At 43.7% G+C, this 19,874-nt stretch overlaps 1 protein-coding gene across 1 annotated transcript in view; it reads left to right on the plus strand.

Annotated features, from left to right (window-relative positions):
- Window positions 1–19,325, plus strand: part of CLDN11 (claudin 11) — a 101,268-nt gene extending 81,943 nt beyond the window's left edge. The window contains exon 3 of the mRNA XM_063916226.1: window positions 16,774–19,325. Within this exon, the coding sequence (XP_063772296.1) occupies window positions 16,774–17,009 (236 nt within the window). The 3' untranslated portion in view covers window positions 17,010–19,325. The remainder of the gene's footprint in view (window positions 1–16,773) is intronic.
- The last annotated feature ends 549 nt before the right edge of the window (window positions 19,326–19,874 follow it).

Below are 19,874 nucleotides of genomic sequence, written 5' to 3' on the forward strand. Positions count from 1 at the left end.
GCAGCAAATAGAACGAAAAGAAGCCTTATTCTTTCCTGTGTCTTAACTCACAGCCAAAGTTATCAGTTAAAGGAACACTGCGCAGTGTTGTGCTGTGAGTAATGCGCAGTGGGGTGGGGGTGGGTAAACATAAAATGTGTAGCCAATTTTAGCATTGGAAGGGAGGCGCATCCAGTGTCGGACTGGGGCATGTAGGGCCCACCAGGGTAATGCAGTGTTAGGAGCCTATGTGAAGGGTGTGGCCAGTCTGCAGAGGGGGTGTGGCCTGCCACCTTATTGGTTTGACTAACCATTAGAGAGTGCAAGGATTGGGCCCCTTCATAAATATATACAGTAAATTCAGCAGCTGCATGCATGATAATGTACCAGATTAGTAACAGAAATGTAGAAAATACACCATAGTCCAGTATAAGGTAACACATGTGTAATGTGTAATTCCAGTGCACAGTCTAGAACCTGATCCTTAGAGCAGGAAGTGGGCCCCCAGGCAGGAGGGCCCACCGGTGGTTTCCACTGTACCCCTGTGGGCCAGTCCAAACCTGGGCGCATCCTAACTATAAAGCTGCCAAATGCTTATGAATACGACTTTGAATTGTCTGCAAATGCTCAAAGTAAGCTCGCAAGAGCAGGGACTTCTTTCCGCATGTGCCTTTCCTTTTCTTACACTATCTTATAATCCATACTTCCTCTAATGGCACCTAAACCCTGGTTTTCTATACCTGTCCTATATTGTCTTCAACTGTAAGTGATGTTTTCTTGTTTGCTCATTTGATTACGTACTGTGTGATGGGCGCTGCGGATCCCTTGTGGCGCCATATAAATAAAGGATAATAATAATAATATAGTGATACATGGTTACCTCGCACACATGCTCAGTGTAACAAAAAGACAAGATCCATCAACAAAACAAAGTCTTAGGCTGCGTACACAATATCTCATAGGATCCGGCTGATATCGGCCGGTTCCTACCGATATTGTATAGTGTGTACACTAAATATAGTGTACTATGCGCGCTCCTGCAGGTCATATGCTGTATCGCACGTCAGACCTGCATGCATTTTCTAGTGCCCAGCTTAGCAGTAGGTGGTTACAGAGAGAAGCATCACCTTGGAATTTACAAGATGGATGCTGCTGGCTGCCCTCTTCTGTACTTCTGCACTGACACTGCTGATATTATGTGTCTAGGTATGTTTGCAGGATGGCAGTCATTAGGTCGACATACATTGGGCCGACCACGTTTGGTCGACATGGAGAAAGGTCGACATGAGTTTTTCACTATTTTTTTTATTTTAACCTGTGCCAAGCGCAGCGAGGCGCCAGTGCTCGAAGCATGGCAAGCCATGCGAGCCATGTGCACTAATTGGCGTTCCCCGTCACTTTTCGAAGAAAACAACACCACAAAAAGTAAAACAAACTCATGTCGACCTTTTCCCATGTCGACCTAGCACATGTTAACCTAATGACCTTGTCGACCCAGTGATCATGTTGACCTAATGCATGACGACCAAATGTGGTCGACCTAATGTATGTCGACCTAACTCATGTCGACTTAATGAACCACACCCATGTTTGCATCTATAAACGAAAAGGAGACAGTAGTGCTTTTCATTTCCCACTAACAGTTCCGTGACATATGGGTCTATTTACTAAGCCTTGGAGAGAGATAAAGTACCAGCCAATCAGCTCCTAACTGCCATGCCACAGACTGGGTTTGAAAAATGACAGATAGGATCTGGTTAATTGGTACTTTATCTCTCTCCAAGGCTTGGTACATAGGGGGTAATTTAGACCTGATCGCTAGGCTGTGTTTTCGTACAGCGGGCGATCAGGTCTAAACTGCGCATGCGTATGCACTGTAATGCGCAGGCGCATCACATGCATACAAAGCGGATCGCCGCTCAGCGATGGGTTTGTTAGAAGGATCCATTCACACAGGCGATCGCAAGGAGAATGACAGGAAGAAGGCGTTTGTGGGTGGTAACTGACTGTTTTCTGGGAGTGGTTGGAAAAATGTAGGCGTGTCCAAGCGTTTGCAGGGAGGGTTCCTGACGTCAATTCCGGCTCCAGACAGGCTGATGTGATCGCAGCGGCTGAGTAAGTCCTGGGCTGCGCAAGATCTGTTTATACAGCTCTGCTACATCTGCGTTCACAACCTTGCACAGCTAAAATACACTCCCCCTGTAGGCGGCAACTATCTGATCGCAGCAGTGCAAAATCGCCTGCTAGGGGAGATGTACTAAGTCTTGGAGAGAGATGAAGTGGATAGATATAAAGTACCAACCAATTAGCCCCTAACTGCCATGTAAAAAATGCTACTTTCACACTTCATCATCCTTGAACACAGGTCACCCAACACAGAGCACGGAACCATGGGAAACCTTTTAGAAACTAATTTCAATAATGTTCTCAGCAAGGGCACTGACTTTTTCCATTTAGGTATAAAGTTGAGAATAATTACCTCTCATATGAAATCACAATTCTCCCATTTTAATGTTGACGTAGCTGCAACTTTTTTGTTTCTGTGTTTTTGACGAGCTAACATCCAGCTGAGGATCAGTGATGGGTTTGGGAAACAAATAAATAATGTCCAAGGTAAAATGATGAGTGAGTCATGAGTGAGTCACCACAGCCCTGCGGAGAGTTAATAATCTATCTGGTGAACGTGACTCCCTCATCTCACCGCCCAAGTAAAGGCACCTCTTGACTGCTGATGAGCACTGTCATGAGGAATCAGTATGTTTTACTAATGCTTTCCTGGAAAAGCTACACATCTCTGGAAATCAGGATTCTAGGAGTTCCCTAAAGATAACAGTTTAGTCTTCATAACACAGCTCCTCCATGATAACTCCTCCCCCATGTGATGTCCGCCTTCTGATTACTTTAACTAATATAGTCTAGCACCCGCCCTGCTGAAATATTTACTAATAATTTGCTCTTCTTTTTAGATTCCTTCTGATGCTTTTAGCTGTCCCTTTCTATGGGCAGGCACACTTAAGGGCCCTACACATTGGCCGATCCGCCGGCAAGCTGACCGACGGCGGATACGGCCGACGGGCGACCCGGCGGCCGGGGGGCAGTGACGGGGGGAGTGAAGTTTCTTCACTCCCCCCGTCACCCGGCTCCATTGAAATGCAGGCAAATATGGACGAGATCATCCATATTGGCCTGCATGTACAGCCGACGGGGCACCAGCGATGAACGAGCACGGGGCCGCGCATCGTTCATCGCTGGTGACACCACACTCAAAAATATGAACGTTATCTCATTCAATAATGAACGAGATCGTTCATATCTTTGAGGAATATCGGCCAGTGTGTAGGGCCTATTACTTTGTTCTCAGACTCAATGATAGATTTATACTAATTATAAATGGAATGGTATCAGTTGGTAGGATTATGTGGAAGAGATAAAAAGGAAGCTGGTCTCTGGCTGACTGAGGCTACTACAAAGACTGACATCCAACAAGACTGTAATGAGGAAATACACAGCAGGAAAGTTTCAAGGAAGGAAACAAAGTACAAAATGAATAGGAAAACAGATAAACAAGCTGTTACAAATGATTACACTGGTCACATTAATCATGTCCTGTTTTTTGTTTTTTGAATCTATGTGAAACAAAATGAATTCAACCAATGTGTTATACAGTAAATGTGCCCACCTGTTTCCATATTGATTACATTAAAGTTAATTGATTGATTGCTTCTTAAATAGTAGTTTGCTAAATTATATATTGCCGTGAACTGGGTGTTTGTTGTTTATATCCCTGATTTTGAAACAAGAAAACAAAGACAGATCCATTTCTGTTGTCGCCTTCATTGTGACAAGTTGTATTGTGAACAAGTGATGGAAAGTGACAATGCTGTAACATGTTCATCTGTTTTTATTGGCATGAGTCGGTTCTTGGCACATTCCTCCATTGATTGCTACAAACAGCCATTATGTGTGATAATGGCTCTCATTGTGAGGGAGAGCGTTGCAGATCTGAGGTAGTGTAGCACAGGCTTACCCTGGTGACTCATTCTACTTCTGTTCAAGATGGTTTACACTGCTCTTCAGTGATTTTTTTATTCTAAATAGTGGCATAAGACCTCTTGTATGGCCCTTACATTCTGCTGGCAAAATAGTTGAATTTACTAGTGTTTTTTATGCTAGTAAACAAGTATGGGATTATTGCCCCATTGGTTTCAATGGAAGTCCTAGGAAGTTTCCCCAGTGCCTTGCCAAGTGCAAGTTTTAATTAACCACTGCATGTGAAACATGAAATAACTCATTTACTGCCAAGCAGTTTTTTTTTTTAATTGTTTTTTTTTTTTTCAGATTGTTTGTTTAATTGAAGCATGAGGTGGAAGCCCAGAGCACTGCACGAGGCCCAGCTTCTTATTTACTTTTCAGTCATTCTCCAGCTTCTTATTCACTTTTTATTATACTAAAACTATTAAATCAAGTCAGAACACTGAGTTAACATTCTATAATCAAAATCTTGTCCTCTACACAAATTTCAGTTGTATTTTTGGATGGCTCAACGAGGTTTTGGCCATGAAATAGGGCAACAAAGTGGGCACAGACACCTGATTTTGTGATGTTAAATAAGTAGCAGTAGTTGTACAATGGTTGGACAGCTTTGGTCGGCGAATTTGACACTTAGGGGGACATTTAATAAGCAGTGATAAGAGCGGAGAAGTGAGCCAGTGGAGAAGTTGCCCCATCAACCAATCAGCAGCTCTGTATAATTTTATAGTATGCAAATTATAGATGTTACTTCAGTGCTGATTGGTTGCCATGGGCACTTCTCCACTGGCTCACTTCTCCACTCTTATCACTGCTTAGTAAATGTCCCCCTTAGAACCCACACAGGGTGGTCACTTAAATGTGGCCCACTTGCAATTTCCCTTGACTGACAAGGCTTTGAGCATGGAATAGGGCAGTAAAGCAAGCAGTCACCAGATAGGGTCCTCTACTATCTGCAACCTATGGCCTCAAGTGAACCCACCGATAGTACTATTTTTTGTTTTGTTTTTCCCCAGATTCTGGAGTTGCACCAGACAGCAACTGGGGGGCACTGCAGTGGCTATATGGGATACCCACTTCCTGTAACTAAGGGCCCAGAGTTATAGAGGAAAAAATAAACTAGATGATGGCAGAGAGATGGGAGTGGGTCAAAATAGCAGTTCCAGACCAGGCCACTCAGGGGACAGCCATGGCCAGGGTAATGCATGGTGCTACAAGACCCTCCCTCTGCACTGGCCTCTGTTCCTGCCGCACAGCCATAGGTAGAGCACTACTCCAGAGCAGTCCACCCCAGGCCAATCTTGGGTACTATCAGGCAGGAAAGGGTTTGATTCCGCACAGTGCTGATATGAAGACAATCGCATACATGTATGAATAATTTGTATTGTAGTGACCAAGATGTGTTTAATTAAGCCTTATTTAAGGAAAGTAGATGTGGTTAGTGGTGCTCCCAAGAGTCAGGGAAACTATGTCGAAGTACAAAAGAGAGTTTTCTCTTTTCTCATTTATACTTTGACAATCTTGGGTACTGCTTGACTTCTCCCCACTTGGGAGAGGGAGGAGGCGTGGTAGGTTGAGCAGACCCAAGACACCACAGATCCTCTGGGAGTGCTGCAGGGGCAGACGGAGCATGGTAGGATGCGACCAAGGTGTTTTCTACACTTTTTTTAAACCATAGAGTGTGGGGCGGAGTATTTTATGGGTTCTGTAGTCCCCTGATTCCTTAGATCTCAACCAGTGATACAAATCGCTATAAAATCTGTGTTTTTAAACAGAAGTCATGTAGTCAGTTCCTCCATCATCATGTAGAGAGCGATCCTCTTGAACTGCAGAGAGATGGAGAAAGGGAATGTGAACTTTTCAGAGACAAGGTACTATGGCAGCGCTACCAAATAAATATAAATATAAAATGGATTGTCTGTAAGGTGTACACAATTTAATAAGTATAAACTACACACATAATAATTTAAAACTTTAAAAAGGACTGAAAATCACCCCAAATTTTATCTGTGCAAAATTCTGCCAATGTGGGTTGGACCACTTGAAATTGCAAAGGACAGTTCTTACTCCTATGGAGCTGACGGCTCAGTCCCATGTACCATAGATCTGACCATAACATCCGCTGGAGGATATTTCCAAATGGAAAGAATGGCAATCAAAGTCCTCACCAGAGCTGCGGTTGTCTTTATTGCTTGGGTCTGTGGTCGGCACGTGTTAGGAGAAGACCATGAAGTTAAGTCCAGTCCAAAGAAGTACCCGGCATGCACAATGGGTAAAAAGTCCTATAAACTGGGTATAAGAAGGCCCACTTATACCGCAGTTTATAGGACTTTTTACCCACTGTGATGAGTGGCCCCCAGCATTTGTTTTAGTGGTCACATATTTTGCTAAAATAGCAAAATCTGCTACCAATTCTGAATAACCCCTATGACCGAATTCATAAGATGTCTGACTTCTTGAACATGGAAATAGGCATATTCATTAAATTGAGAAGACAAAACTCAGGTGAGAGGAAAGAGAGAGTCCCAGTAATTATTTCTGAAAGTCTCCTTATTGTGTGGCAGAAGGTCGACAACAGAGAACAGTGCCACCAAATATGAAGGTGCTTACCTGGTGCAAGTCCACAACGCCAACAAAGGTTTGAAAGAATTGAGAAATTTTGGTTGAGAGTAGTGGGCCATCTGTACCACCTGGAAAGGATTTTATATTGTATTTCCAAAACTCTGACAGAGCAGAGGTGGCATGGGTATAACAAAATATTTGGGACCACTGTTAATCAGAAATCTCCATTCCTAATTCTGCGTGCCATAATCAAGTGCATGCAGGGAGTCAGGAGGATGTACTACGTAAGCAGAGGTGATAAATGGTGGAAATCAAATGTTTGGAGGGGTTTTAGCTATGCAGAGGGCTCATGACATCTTGAAGGCATAGGACAACCTTAAGAAGAAAGGGTCTTAAGGTTAACATCTGCCACAAGTCTTGGGTAGACCCCTTTTCTTCCTAAGTTCCATCAAAACTTTCCACCGCATTACTCAGTCTCCAGCTACTCTCAGAAAGTGTGAACCTTGATAACTTGGTGAAAAAAAGTGAAGGAGAAGCTGCTTTATTCTATACAAAAGTGTGGATAATCATTCCACCAGTCACATTGCATTTTCAGGCACCGTCAGCCCTGATTACTAGGGGCACATGCCGCACCTCATGCTCCTGAACACCACTGTCCTCTTGGACTTGAATCAAGGCCAGGGGCAGATTTAAGGGTCAGAGCACCCATAGGCATAACAGTAACAACCGCCACCTTCTGCCTAATTGTATTATTTTAATTAATTGCTCATAAGCCCTCATTTGATGGCAATTTATTAGAATTTAAAAAAAGTGATGACATTTTGTATTATTTTTAATTAAGCATACAACATACAGGGACAGTATGTGGATGTCCTACCAATTTACGCTGGTTTATGGTACAGTAGATTGGAAATATTTTGCAGTTACTGATACCTTTTGAGATGACCAAAGCATGCATCCAAGTGCCGCTCCTCCCTAGGCACGTAACTCGTGCCTAATGGGAAATTTACCACTGACCAAGGCAGCCTATCCATCCATCATAGGGCTATTTTCCCCTCTGAAATAGAATACTTGGGGGAAAATGCTTTAGCCTTTTTTCCCCCTTGACCTTGGTCAAAAAGCTGAGAAGAAGCGATTGCCAGTTTCTAAGGAATATTTATTATGGTTTGCCACAGATGGTTTAGCCATAGGTGGCAGAAAGCCAATTGTTCTCCGCCACTGATGGCATCCTGTCAGCATTGTGTTTTTTTTTTAAGTGTATAAACATAGAAACATAGAATTTGACCGCAGATAAGAACTACTTGGCCCATCTAGTCTGCCCATTTTTTTTTTACCATATTTTTATCTCAAACCTTATTTGATCCTTATTTCTTTGTAAGGATATCCTTATGTCTATCCCATGCATATTTTAGCCTCTACCACCTCTGATGGGAGGCTATTCCACTTGTCCATTACCCTTTCTGTGAAGTAATTTTTCCTCAAATTTCCCCTGAACCTACCTCCCTCCAGTCTCAGTGCATGTCCTCGTGTCTTATTGCTTCTCTTCATTTGGAGAATGTTTCCCTCCTGGACTTTGTTAAAACCCTTGATATATCTGAAAGTTTCTATCATGTCCCCCCTTTCCCTTCTCTGCTCCAAACTATACATATAGAGATTTTTTTAGTCTTTCTGGGTAAATATTGTGATGTAGGCCATGCACCGTTTTAGTTGCCTTTCTTTGTACAGTCTCTAATGCATTAATATCCTTTTGAAGATATGGCCTCCAGAATTGAACACAGTATTCTAGATGAGGCCGTACCAATGACCTATACAGTATAGGCATTGACCTTAGCCCCGCCCCTTTTGTCACATCTGTAAGCTGCGCCCCTGAACATGAATGGACAGTGGTGCATCATTCCCACAACAGGGAGGCATACACCAATGTTAATCATCGCTTGTGGTCATTGATGGTTACACCACCGATAGCCATCCCTAATTTGTGACAGTTTAGAAGCACCAATAGTGACCTGTGGAGGCTGCTTTGGCATTCGGAAATGGAGGGACTGCGGCAGATATCAGAGTTATTGTTACATCGTGGGGATGCTTAGATTTTGTGGGGATCCAGCGAAAATGGGTGTTATGGGGAGATTTCCCACAATTTTACTTTTAATAAATACCCCTAAATCTGCCAGATGGATAATTGAAAATTGCATCGTAGTAGTGGATCCTCTTGTATGAGCTAATAAACACACGCTCAATAATTCATTGTTTTATTTCTAAGTTGATTGACTTTGTGAAGCTGGATATCTGTTATCTGGTAGGAGAAGAGTGACTACATCCAATATTTGTTCACTGATTCTGTTTAACATGTGTTAGTAAGTGGAATACATTCCCCTTTGATGCATTATTATTTAAATAACTCTCTATTGAGTGACTCACTCTTACACGCAGCCAGAATTTCAATACCCTAAGGTTTAATGAAATACATTTAGATTAGATTTTCAATGCAAGAGTTAAAGCCTCCTTTTTAAGGAATTATGCCAGTAGTTTTATGTCTGTTACCTGAACAAAGAATTACACAGCTCTGATTCGCACCACTTATACAAAGCAATATAATGACATTTATATTAGTCATACTTGATCTAGAAATGACTATCATTTTATTTAAGACAAGATAAATGATCAATGTAAAAACACAATGTTTAAGTCGAAATCTCTACAATCTGTCGGGTGGTCTTCAGTTTGTCGGCTGTCGGGATCCCGGCGCACAGTATACCAGCGCTGGAATCCCGACAGCCGGCATACCGACACCTTTTCTCCCTCTTGGGGGTCCACGACCCCCGTGGAGGGAGAATAGATAGCGTGGCGTGCGTAGCGTGGCGAGCCCACAATGGGCTCATTTGCGCTTGCCTAGCTGTCGGTATGCCGGCGGTCGTATGCTGGCCGCCGAGAGCCCGGCCGCCGGCATACCCTACTACACCCCAATCTGTCTATAGGCCTATAATATATATTTGTGTCAATCTATATGAGGCAGAGACATTTTGAGAAATGAGATAGCAGTTGTGTAGCCATTTTTTTGCGTGGGCCACCTCCCATGAAAACATTCTGAGTCTTTGCAGCCTTCATGCACCATATTTCTGGCAATTTCTTCAGCAATATGGTTCCAACAGCTGCCCAATCAGACTTTGTTCTGAGTGCAGTCCCTACAAACCCATTTTAGATACACCAATATAATAAAAAAAAAAGGTAGCGCTTGTCGATTAAATCTGAACGCTCATACCTGTAAAGGAAAAGTGATTATAAATAATGTATACAGCTCTTTTGAGAAAAAATTGATGATGGAGGTAATTTATATCTTTTTAAATGTGGAGGGTAACCGCGGCTCACCTTTTGGTTTTCCGGTCCTGGTTCCCTCCTCGCGGCTGTTGGCGTCCGTGGAGCTTTGCAATGAAGTCTAGACAAAGGACGCCAACAGCCGCAAGGAGGAAACCAGGACCGGAAAACCAAAAGGTGAGCCGCGATTAGTGGCTCACATAAGGTAGGGTGAGTAGGAAAAGATAGGTTGCTCTCAAAGCATTATACAAAGCACCATCTAACCCGGACCGTACAATGGAACCCTCCACATTTATAAAGATATAAATTACCTCCATCATCAATTGTTTCTCAAAAAAGCTGTATACATTATTTATAATCACTTTTCTCTGACGTCCTAAGTGGATGCTGGGGACTCCGTAAGGACCATGGGGAACAGCGGCTCCGCAGGAGACAGGGCACAAAAGTAAAAGCTTTAGGATCAGGTGGTGTGCACTGGCTCCTCCCCCTATGACCCTCCTCCAAGCCTCAGTTAGGTTTTTGTGCCCGGCCGAGAAGGGTGCAATCTAGGTGGCTCTCCTAAAGAGCTGCTTAGAGTAAAAGTTTTGTTAGGTTTTTTATTTTCAGTGAGTCCTGCTGGCAACAGGCTCACTGCAACGAGGGACTTAGGGGAGAAGAAGTGAACTCACCTGCGTGCAGGATGGATTGGCTTCTTAGGCTACTGGACACTAGCTCCAGAGGGACGATCACAGGTACAGCCTGGATGGGTCACCGGAGCCGCGCCGCCGACCCCCTTGCAGATGCCGAAGAGAGAAGAGGTCCAGAAACCGGCGGCTGAAGACTTCTCAGTCTTCATGAGGTAGCGCACAGCACTGCAGCTGTGCGCCATTGCTCTCAGCACACTTCATACCAACGGTCACTGCGGGTGCAGGGCGCTGGGGTGGGGGCGCCCTGGGCAGCAATGAAAGTACCTATTCTGGCTAAAAATACATCACATATAGCCTCTGGGGCTATATGGATGTATTTAACCCCTGCCAGGTTGTCAGAAAAACGGGAGAAGAAGCCCGCCGAAAAGGGGGCGGGGCCTATTCTCCTCAGCACACAGCGCCATTTTCCTACACAGCTCCGCTGCTAGGAAGGCTCCCAGGCTCTCCCCTGCACTGCACTACAGAAACAGGGTTAAAACAGAGAGGGGGGGGGGGGGGCATTTTATGTGGCGATATTATTATATATTAAGATGCTATAAGGGAAAACACTTATATAAGGTTGTCCCTGTATAATTATAGCGTTTTGGTGTGTGCTGGAAAACTCTCCCTCTGTCTCCCCAAAGGGCTAGTGGGGTCCTGTCCTCTATCAGAGCATTCCCTGTGTGTGTGCTGTGTGTCGGTACGTGTGTGTCGACATGTATGAGGACGATGTTGGTGAGGAGGCGGAGCAATTGCCTGTAATGGTGATGTCACTCTCTAGGGAGTCGACACCGGAATGGATGGCTTATTTAGGGAATTACGTGATAATGTCAACACGCTGCAAGGTCGGTTGACGACATGAGACGGCCGGCAAACCAATTAGTACCTGTCCAGGTGTCTCAAACACCGTCAGGGGCTTTAAAACGCTCATTACCTCAGTCGGTCGACACAGACACGGACACTGACTCCAGTGTCGACGGTGAAGAAACAAACGTATTTTCCATTAGGGCCACACGTTACATGTTAAGGGCAATGAAGGAGGTGTTACATATTTCTGATACTACAAGTACCACAAAAAAGGGTATTATGTGGGGTGTGAAAAAACTACCTGTAGTTTTTCCTGAATCAGATAAATTAAATGAAGTGTGTGATGATGCGTGGGTTTCCCCCGATAGAAAATTATTGGCGTTATACCCTTTCCCGCCAGAAGTTAGGGCGCGTTGGGAAACACCCCCAAGGGTGGATAAGGCGCTCACACGCTTATCAAAACAAGTGGCGTTACCGTCTCCAGATACGGCCGCCCTCAAAGAGCCAGCTGATAGGAGGCTGGAAAATATCCAAAAAGTATATACACACATACTGGTGTTATACTGCGACCAGCGATCGCCTCAGCCTGGATGTGCAGCGCTGGGGTGGCTTGGTCGGATTCCCTGACTGAAAATATTGATACCCTTGATAGGGACAGTATTTTATTGACTATAGAGCATTTAAAGGATGCATTTCTATATATGCGAGATGCACAGAGGGATATTTGCACTCTGGCATCAAGAGTAAGTGCGATGTCCATGTCTGCCAGAAGATGTTTATGGACACGACAGTGGTCAGGTGATGCAGATTCCAAACGGCACATGGAAGTATTGCTGTATAAAGGGGAGGAGTTATTTGGGGTCGGTCCATCGGACCTGGTGGCCACGGCAACAGCTGGAAAATCCACCTTTTTTACCCCAAGTCACATCTCAGCAGAAAAAGACACCGTCTTTTCAGCCTCAGTCCTTTCGTCCCCATAAGGGCAAGCGGGCAAAAGGCCAGTCATATCTGCCCAGGGGTAGAGGAAAGGGAAGAAGACTGCAGCAGGCAGCCCCTTCCCAGGAACAGAAGCCCTCCACCGCTTCTGCCAAGTCCTCAGCATGACGCTGGGGCCGTACAAGCGGACTCAGGTGCGGTGGGGGGTCGTCTCAAGAGTTTCAGCACGCAGTGGGCTCACTCGCAAGGGGACCCCTGGATCCTACAAGTAGTATCCCAGGGGTACAGATTGGAAATTCGAGACGTCTCCCCCTCGCAGGTTCCTGAAGTCTGCTTTACCAACGTCTCCCTCCGACAGGGAGGCAGTATTGGAAACAATTCACAAGCTGTATTCCCAGCAGGTGATAATCAAGGTACCCCTCCTACAACAAGGAAAGGGGTATTATTCCACACTATTTGTGGTATTGAAGCCAGACGGCTCGGTGAGACCTATTCTAAATCTGAAATCTTTGAACACTTACATACAAAGGTTCAAATCAAGATGGAGTCACTCAGAGCAGTGATAGCGAACCAGGAAAAAGGGGACTATATGGTGTCCCTGGACATCAAGGATGCTTACCTCCATGTCCCAATTTGCCCTTCTCACCAAGGGTACCTCAGGTTCGTGGTACAGAACTGTCACTATCAGTTTCAGACGCTGCCGTTTGGATTGTCCACGGCACCCCGGGTCTTTACCAAGGTAATGGCCGAAATGATGATTCTTCTTCAAGGAAAAGGCGTCTTAATTATCCCTTACTTGGACGATCTCCTGATAAGGGCAAGGTCCAGAGAACAGTTGGAGGTCGGAGTAGCACTATCTCAAGTAGTTCTACGACAGCACGGGTGGATTCTACATATTCCAAAATCGCAGCTGATTCCGACGACACGTCTGCTGTTCCTAGGGATGATTCTGGACACAGTCCAGAAAAAGGTGTTTCTCCCGGAGGAGAAAGCCAGGGAGTTATCCGAGCTAGTCAGAAACCTCCTAAAACCAGGCCAAGTGTCAGTGCATCAATGCACAAGAGTCCTGGGAAAAATGGTGGCTTCTTACGAAGCGATTCCATTCGGCAGATTTCACGCAAGAATTTTTCAGTGGGATCTGCTGGACGAATGGTCCGGATCGCATCTTCAGATGCATCAGCGGATAATCCTGTCTCCAAGGACAAGGGTGTCTCTTCTGTGGTGGCTGCAGAGTGCTCATCTACTAGAGGGCAGCAGATTCGGCATTCAGGACTGGGTCCTGGTGACCACGGATGCCAGCCTGAGAGGCTGGGGAGCAGTCACACAGGGAAGAAATTTCCAAGGAGTGTGGTCAAGTCTGGAGATTTCTCTCCACATAAATATACTGGAGCTAAGGGCAATTTACAATGCTCTGAGCCTAGGAAGACCTCTGCTTCAAAGTCAACCGGTGCTGATCCAGTCGGACAACATCACGGCAGTCGCCCACGTAAACAGACAGGGCGGCACAAGAAGCAGGAGGGAAATGGCAGCAAGGATTCTTCGCGGGGCGAAAAATCATGTGATAACACTGTCAGCGGTGTTCATTCCGGGAGTGGACAACTGGGAAGCAGACTTCCTCAGCAGGCACGACCTCCACCCGGGAGAGTGGGGACTTCATCTGGAAGTCTTCCACATGATTGTGAACCGTTGGGAAAGACCAAAGGTGGACATGATGGCGTCCCGTCTGAACAAAAAAACTGGACAGGTATTGCGCCAGGTCAAGAGACCCTCAGGCAATAGCTGGGACGCTCTGGTAACACCGTGGGTGTACCAGTCGGTGTATGTGTTCCCTCCTCTGCCTCTCATACCCAAGGTACTGAGAATTATAAGACGGAGAGGAGTAAGAACTATACTCGTGGCTCCGGATTGGCCAAGAAGGACTTGGTACCCGGAACTTCAAGAGATACTAAGAAGGGACTTGCTTCAGCAAGGATCATGTCTGTTCCAAGACTTACCGCGGCTGCGTTTGACGGCATGGCGGTTGAACGCCGGATCCTAAGGGAAAAAGGCATTCCGGAAGAGGTCATCCCTACCCTGGTCAGAGCCAGGAAGGAGGTGACCGCACAACATTATCACCGCATTTGGCGAAAATATGTTGCATGGTGTGAGGCCAAGAAGGCCCCCACGGAGGAATTTCAACTCGGTCGATTCCTGCATTTCCTACAAACAGGAGTGTCTATGGGCCTCAAATTGGGGTCCATTAAGGTTCAAATTTCGGCCCTGTCGATTTTCTTCCAGAAAGAATTGGCTTCAGTTCCTGAAGTCCAGAAGTTTGTCAAGGGAGTACTGCATATACAACCCCCTTTTGTGCCTCCAGTGGCACTGTGGGATCTCAACGTAGTTCTGGGATTCCTCAAATCACATTGGTTTAAACCGCTCAAATCTGTGGATTTGAAATATCTCACATGGAAAGTGACCATGCTGTTGGCCCTGGCCTCGGCCAGGCGAGTGTCAGAATTGGCGGCTTTGTCTCACAAAAGCCCATATCTGATTGTCCATTCGGACAGGGCAGAGCTGCGGACTCGTCCCCAGTTTCTCCCTAAGGTGGTGTCAGCGTTTCAACTGAACCAGCTTATTGTGGTACCTGCGGCTACTAGGGACTTGGAGGACTCCAAGTTGCTAGATGTTGTCAGGGCCCTGAAAATATAGGTTTCCAGGACGGCTGGAGTCAGGAAAACTGACTTGCTGTTATCCTGTATGCACCCAACAAACTGGGTGCTCTTGCTTCTAAGCAGACGATTGCTAGTTGGATGTGTAGTACAATTCAGCTTGCACATTCTGTGGCAGGCCTGCCACAGCCAAAATATGTAAATGCCCATTCCACAAGAAAGGTGGGCTCATCTTGGGCGGCTGCCCGAGGGGTCTCGGCTTTACAACTTTGCCGAGCTGCTACTTGGTCAGGGGCAAACACGTTTGCAAAATTCTACAAATTTGATACCCTGGCTGAGGAGGACCTGGAGTTCTCTCATTCGGTGCTGCAGAGTCATCCGCACTCTCCCGCCCGTTTGGGAGCTTTGGTATAATCCCCATGGTCCTTACGGAGTCCCCAGCATCCACTTAGGACGTCAGAGAAAATAAGAATTTACTTACCGATAATTCTATTTCTCGTAGTCCGTAGTGGATGCTGGGCGCCCATCCCAAGTGCGGATTGTCTGCAATACTTGTACATAGTTATTGTTACAAAAATCGGGTTATTATTGTTGTGAGCCATCTTTTCAGAGGCTCCGCTGTTATCATGCTGTTAACTGGGTTCAGATCACAGGTTGTACAGTGTGATTGGTGTGGCTGGTATGAGTCTTACCCGGGATTCAAAATCCTTCCTTATTGTGTACGCTCGTCCGGGCACAGTATCCTAACTGAGGCTTGGAGGAGGGTCATAGGGGGAGGAGCCAGTGCACACCACCTGATCCTAAAGATTTTACTTTTGTGCCCTGTCTCCTGCGGAGCCGCTGTTCCCCATGGTCCTTACGGAGTCCCCAGCATCCACTACGGACTACGAGAAATAGAATTATCGGTAAGTAAATTCTTATTTTCCTTTACAGGTATGAGCGTTCAATTTTAATTGACAAGCGCTTCCTTTTTTTTAAATTACATTGTACGTTTTTTTAAGTTGCTGACACATAAACAAGCACAGTACAAATTATATATTTAGATACACCAATGTAAGCGAGGTCATAGAGGACTATTCATTTTTGCAAATGTGATAAATAGGAATACGTTAAAGTTAAAATGGGGTTGGTTGTTCATAGAGCACGGTGTTGCTCAGTAAATGGCTAAAGCAAACATTTTTCCTTATAGCTACTTTCAGAAAGGAGAATATGTTCATGGAATAATCTCCCAGCTTTTCTAAAATATATAAAATAAAATAAATAAAAAAAATACACAATTTGTAGGATTTGTAGGTTCTTGCATGTTTTTCTGTAAACACACCCATTGTATGTAGTGTTGTGAATATTTACTATCTCCAAGTCTTTATCATTCTACTTTACTGTACGATATGCCCAACATGAGCTGTTAGATGCCACATAAACCTCCTCTAATAACACCTAATTCCTGGAATTGCGGGTCATATCCTGGATGTTGTTTCTTTTTATCTGATTATATAGTAAAAAAGCATTAAATTGCCACATGAGCAATTAGGATGGTCACATACATGTCTTTTGTTTGGTTTTTTGTGTGTGACTATTTTAGAACAAATCAACACAAAATCAATTTTGTGTTAAAGTTACAATGACATCAATATTACGGTAATTTGATGTTATACCACTTCATATGGTCAGCTTCAACTCTGTATTGACTGTGAACACATCCAGATAAAAGTTAAATGTGTTTTCAGTGAGTGCTTGTTAATGGAATGATGACATTTCCGTGTGATTACCTGTGAACATTATCAGTTGTCTAAGTTTATGATTCTAATTCTGCTTTGTTTGGATCTCTGTTCTAGCACTGAGTACTGTCATGGCCACCATATGGTTCCCAGTTTCTACTCACAAGGAGACTACGATTGTGACTTTTGGATACTCCCTGTACGCCGGATGGATAGGAGCGGCGTTCTGCTTGTTTGGAGGAATTGTTATTGTATGCTGCTCAGGAGAATCTCAAGCATTCATGGAAAACCACTTTTATTATTCTTCCCAGGGGTCTGGTTCCCCAACCCATGCTAAGAGTGCCAATGTGTAGGATGGAGTGGTGAGGCATGGCTGATTTTCCTGAGCTCTCAGTACAACATTGTTGGACTTTAGTAACATGTGTGCCTTCAGTTATATCTGTGTATGCTGGTCTGCAGTGTAAGTGGCATACAACGGACAATTTCACATACAATTCTTTAATATTCTTGGTGCTCGGCGTAAAAGAATGAACATTGGGATGTCATAGTACTTTTTATTCTCTCCCTTAATGTCAGCATCACATTCACTGTATTCTGTTGTACAATGAATGGGTAAAGATAACTTTTCTTCCGTTCCTGGCGCAGTTATTTGTTCTACTAAAATTTCAACTGACATTTCCCAAACCCCCTTTAGTACTTTTTTGTCCATTATTTTAAGGGCACGGATAAACATTTTGTTAATAAAAATGGCTAATGTGAAGAACAAGGCAGGAGTTGGGGATTTGCTGATGGATTGTGTCATTGAGTCACTTTTATTATATACCAATTAATGTGGGCTCATCAGTAACATCATTTGTGGCTGGTCATGTCTAACGTAAACACCTGGAGAAGTTGCTCATTGATCTTGGTTCTGAGAAATGGGTAGTGTGATTGCCTATAGCAGAAATATGGCAGTATCTAATTTTCTGTTCATTGTGATTCAGTCCTAAGGATTCACAATTTCTTTAGCAAACCTTTATGTTTAATATATGGGGTTTGTAGTGTTTGTTGCCTGCTGTCCAATTTAAATAATTGTGTCCTCCATCAAGTGAGGTGTGTACTGTATGTATGTAAAGCAAATGTTGTTATTTTGGCCAAGATACAAACGGTTTCAGGAATTGTAACAGAACAAATAAAATGTTATTAATTCTGCAACAGACCATCTACAACACTAGACTTATTTATGTAAATGGCCTTTCTACGCAAATTGGATCATAATTTATCTAACACCATAAAAGTGTAAATTTGGCCTTTTCTCCCATAGGTATATTTCCCATAGCACATTTACAAGTCATAAGTTAAATGTTCACTTTTGTATACTACACTACTACTATTTGCTCATTAGTGATTGATATTAACATATACAGGTTGAGTCTCCCTTATCCAAAATGCTTGGGACCAGAGGTATTTTGGATATGGGATTTTTCCGTATTTTGGAATAATTGCATACCATAATGAGATATCATGGTGATGGGACCTAAATCTAAGCACAGAATGCATTTATGTTACATATACACCTTATACACACAGCCTGAAGGTCATTTTAGACAATATTTTTTATAACTTTGTGCATTAAACAAAGTGTGTCTACATTCACACAATTCATTTATGTTTCATATACACCTTATACACACAGCCTGAAGGTCATTTAATACAATATTTTTAATAACTTTGTGTATTAAACAAAGTTTGTGTACATTGAGACATCAAAAAACAAAAGTTTCACTATCTCACTCTCACTCAAAAAAGTCCGTATTTCGGAATATTCCGTATTTCGGAATATATGGATATGGGATACTCAACCTGTATAAAGGGCTGCGGCCCCTTTACAATTAGGGTGCCTAGATTTACATGGTATTATCTCTGTATTTTGTAATCCCATAATAGTTCTGAACAACATCTCCTAATCCAGTGCTAATGGCCTGTCGTTAACCCATGTGTAAATAATACAGATTGACCAAGCAATACTGGTGACTCACTTGTGATCCAGTAGATCTGTTACAATTGATGTGCTAGCACTTTTTTATTTCATTTTTCCATCTTCCCAACACAGAATAGCAGTATGTTTAGTACACGGAGTAATTTATTTGTTTTACGACTTACCTCAAATCCATGGTTCTGGTTCATATGTTTAGCTGTCTAATAGAACCAATATAATGCTGGCTTCCATAATGACGGACTAGATGACATTGTGCTATGATGGAACTGCAGGTCATATTAAGAGATGACCCATAATTCTGAAGTATAAGAGAATTCATGGCCTGTTACTAACCCACGAGACAAGGATTTGGCTTTGACAAGTGAACAATAATGTTATAGTAATGCCAAGTTCAGTACTGTAAATAATACTATGCAGTTTATGTAATAGGGTTGAGTTTTCAGAAGCAGCATCTTTCCGGCGATCTCGGATGCAGATTTAAAGCATCAATAATGTAAAAGTTTTTAAATTAATGTCAGTTTAAATGTGTAGCTGAGATTGCTGCGATCACGCTGCTTCTTTACTCTCAGACCCTATAGCATAACCCTTGTTTTTTAAATGTTAGGTCTTTTTTTACATTATTAACTACTTGTAAATGTACAATAATTGTAATAATGCAGCTTGATATGGAATAAAGTACCTTGAACTTACAGTATGATTTCCTTTCACTGGTCAATTGTTCATATAAATATTACATTTATATCACTCATGCTGGGTTCATGTAGGGTCATAGCTCTAGGCATGTTTACACAGATTAGACTTTTATTGGAGTGACACTTCGCCCGTTAAAGGCTGCCCGTGATGCCACTGTAAAGCTTGGTAGTAAGAAGAACTTATGCTAACATTATGATCCTATGTACTGCTAGAGACAGGGCCGGATTAAGCCTTGGGGGTGCCCGGGGTACTTTAGACAAGGGGTCCTCGGTGGAATATATATAAGATTGTGCATACCTCCCAACATGACCCATTCCAGGAGGGACAACATGCTCTGTACATGGATTTCCCTCTTAATATAGGATCGTAGTCACCTGTGTTAAACTATTTAATTGATAAGAAAGGTATTTCAACACAGGTGATTGCAATCATAATTTAAGAAGGAAGTCCAGGTAGAGAGCATGTTTATCTTGTCGCATGCAAAAATAGCAGCAGCCTCTGTACTACTTGCACACTGGGACAGGACTCAGGAGGACTGTGTGTGTGT

Source organism: Pseudophryne corroboree, chromosome 4 (genome assembly GCF_028390025.1).
Source record: "Pseudophryne corroboree isolate aPseCor3 chromosome 4, aPseCor3.hap2, whole genome shotgun sequence".
Classification (NCBI taxonomy): domain Eukaryota; kingdom Metazoa; phylum Chordata; class Amphibia; order Anura; family Myobatrachidae; genus Pseudophryne; species Pseudophryne corroboree.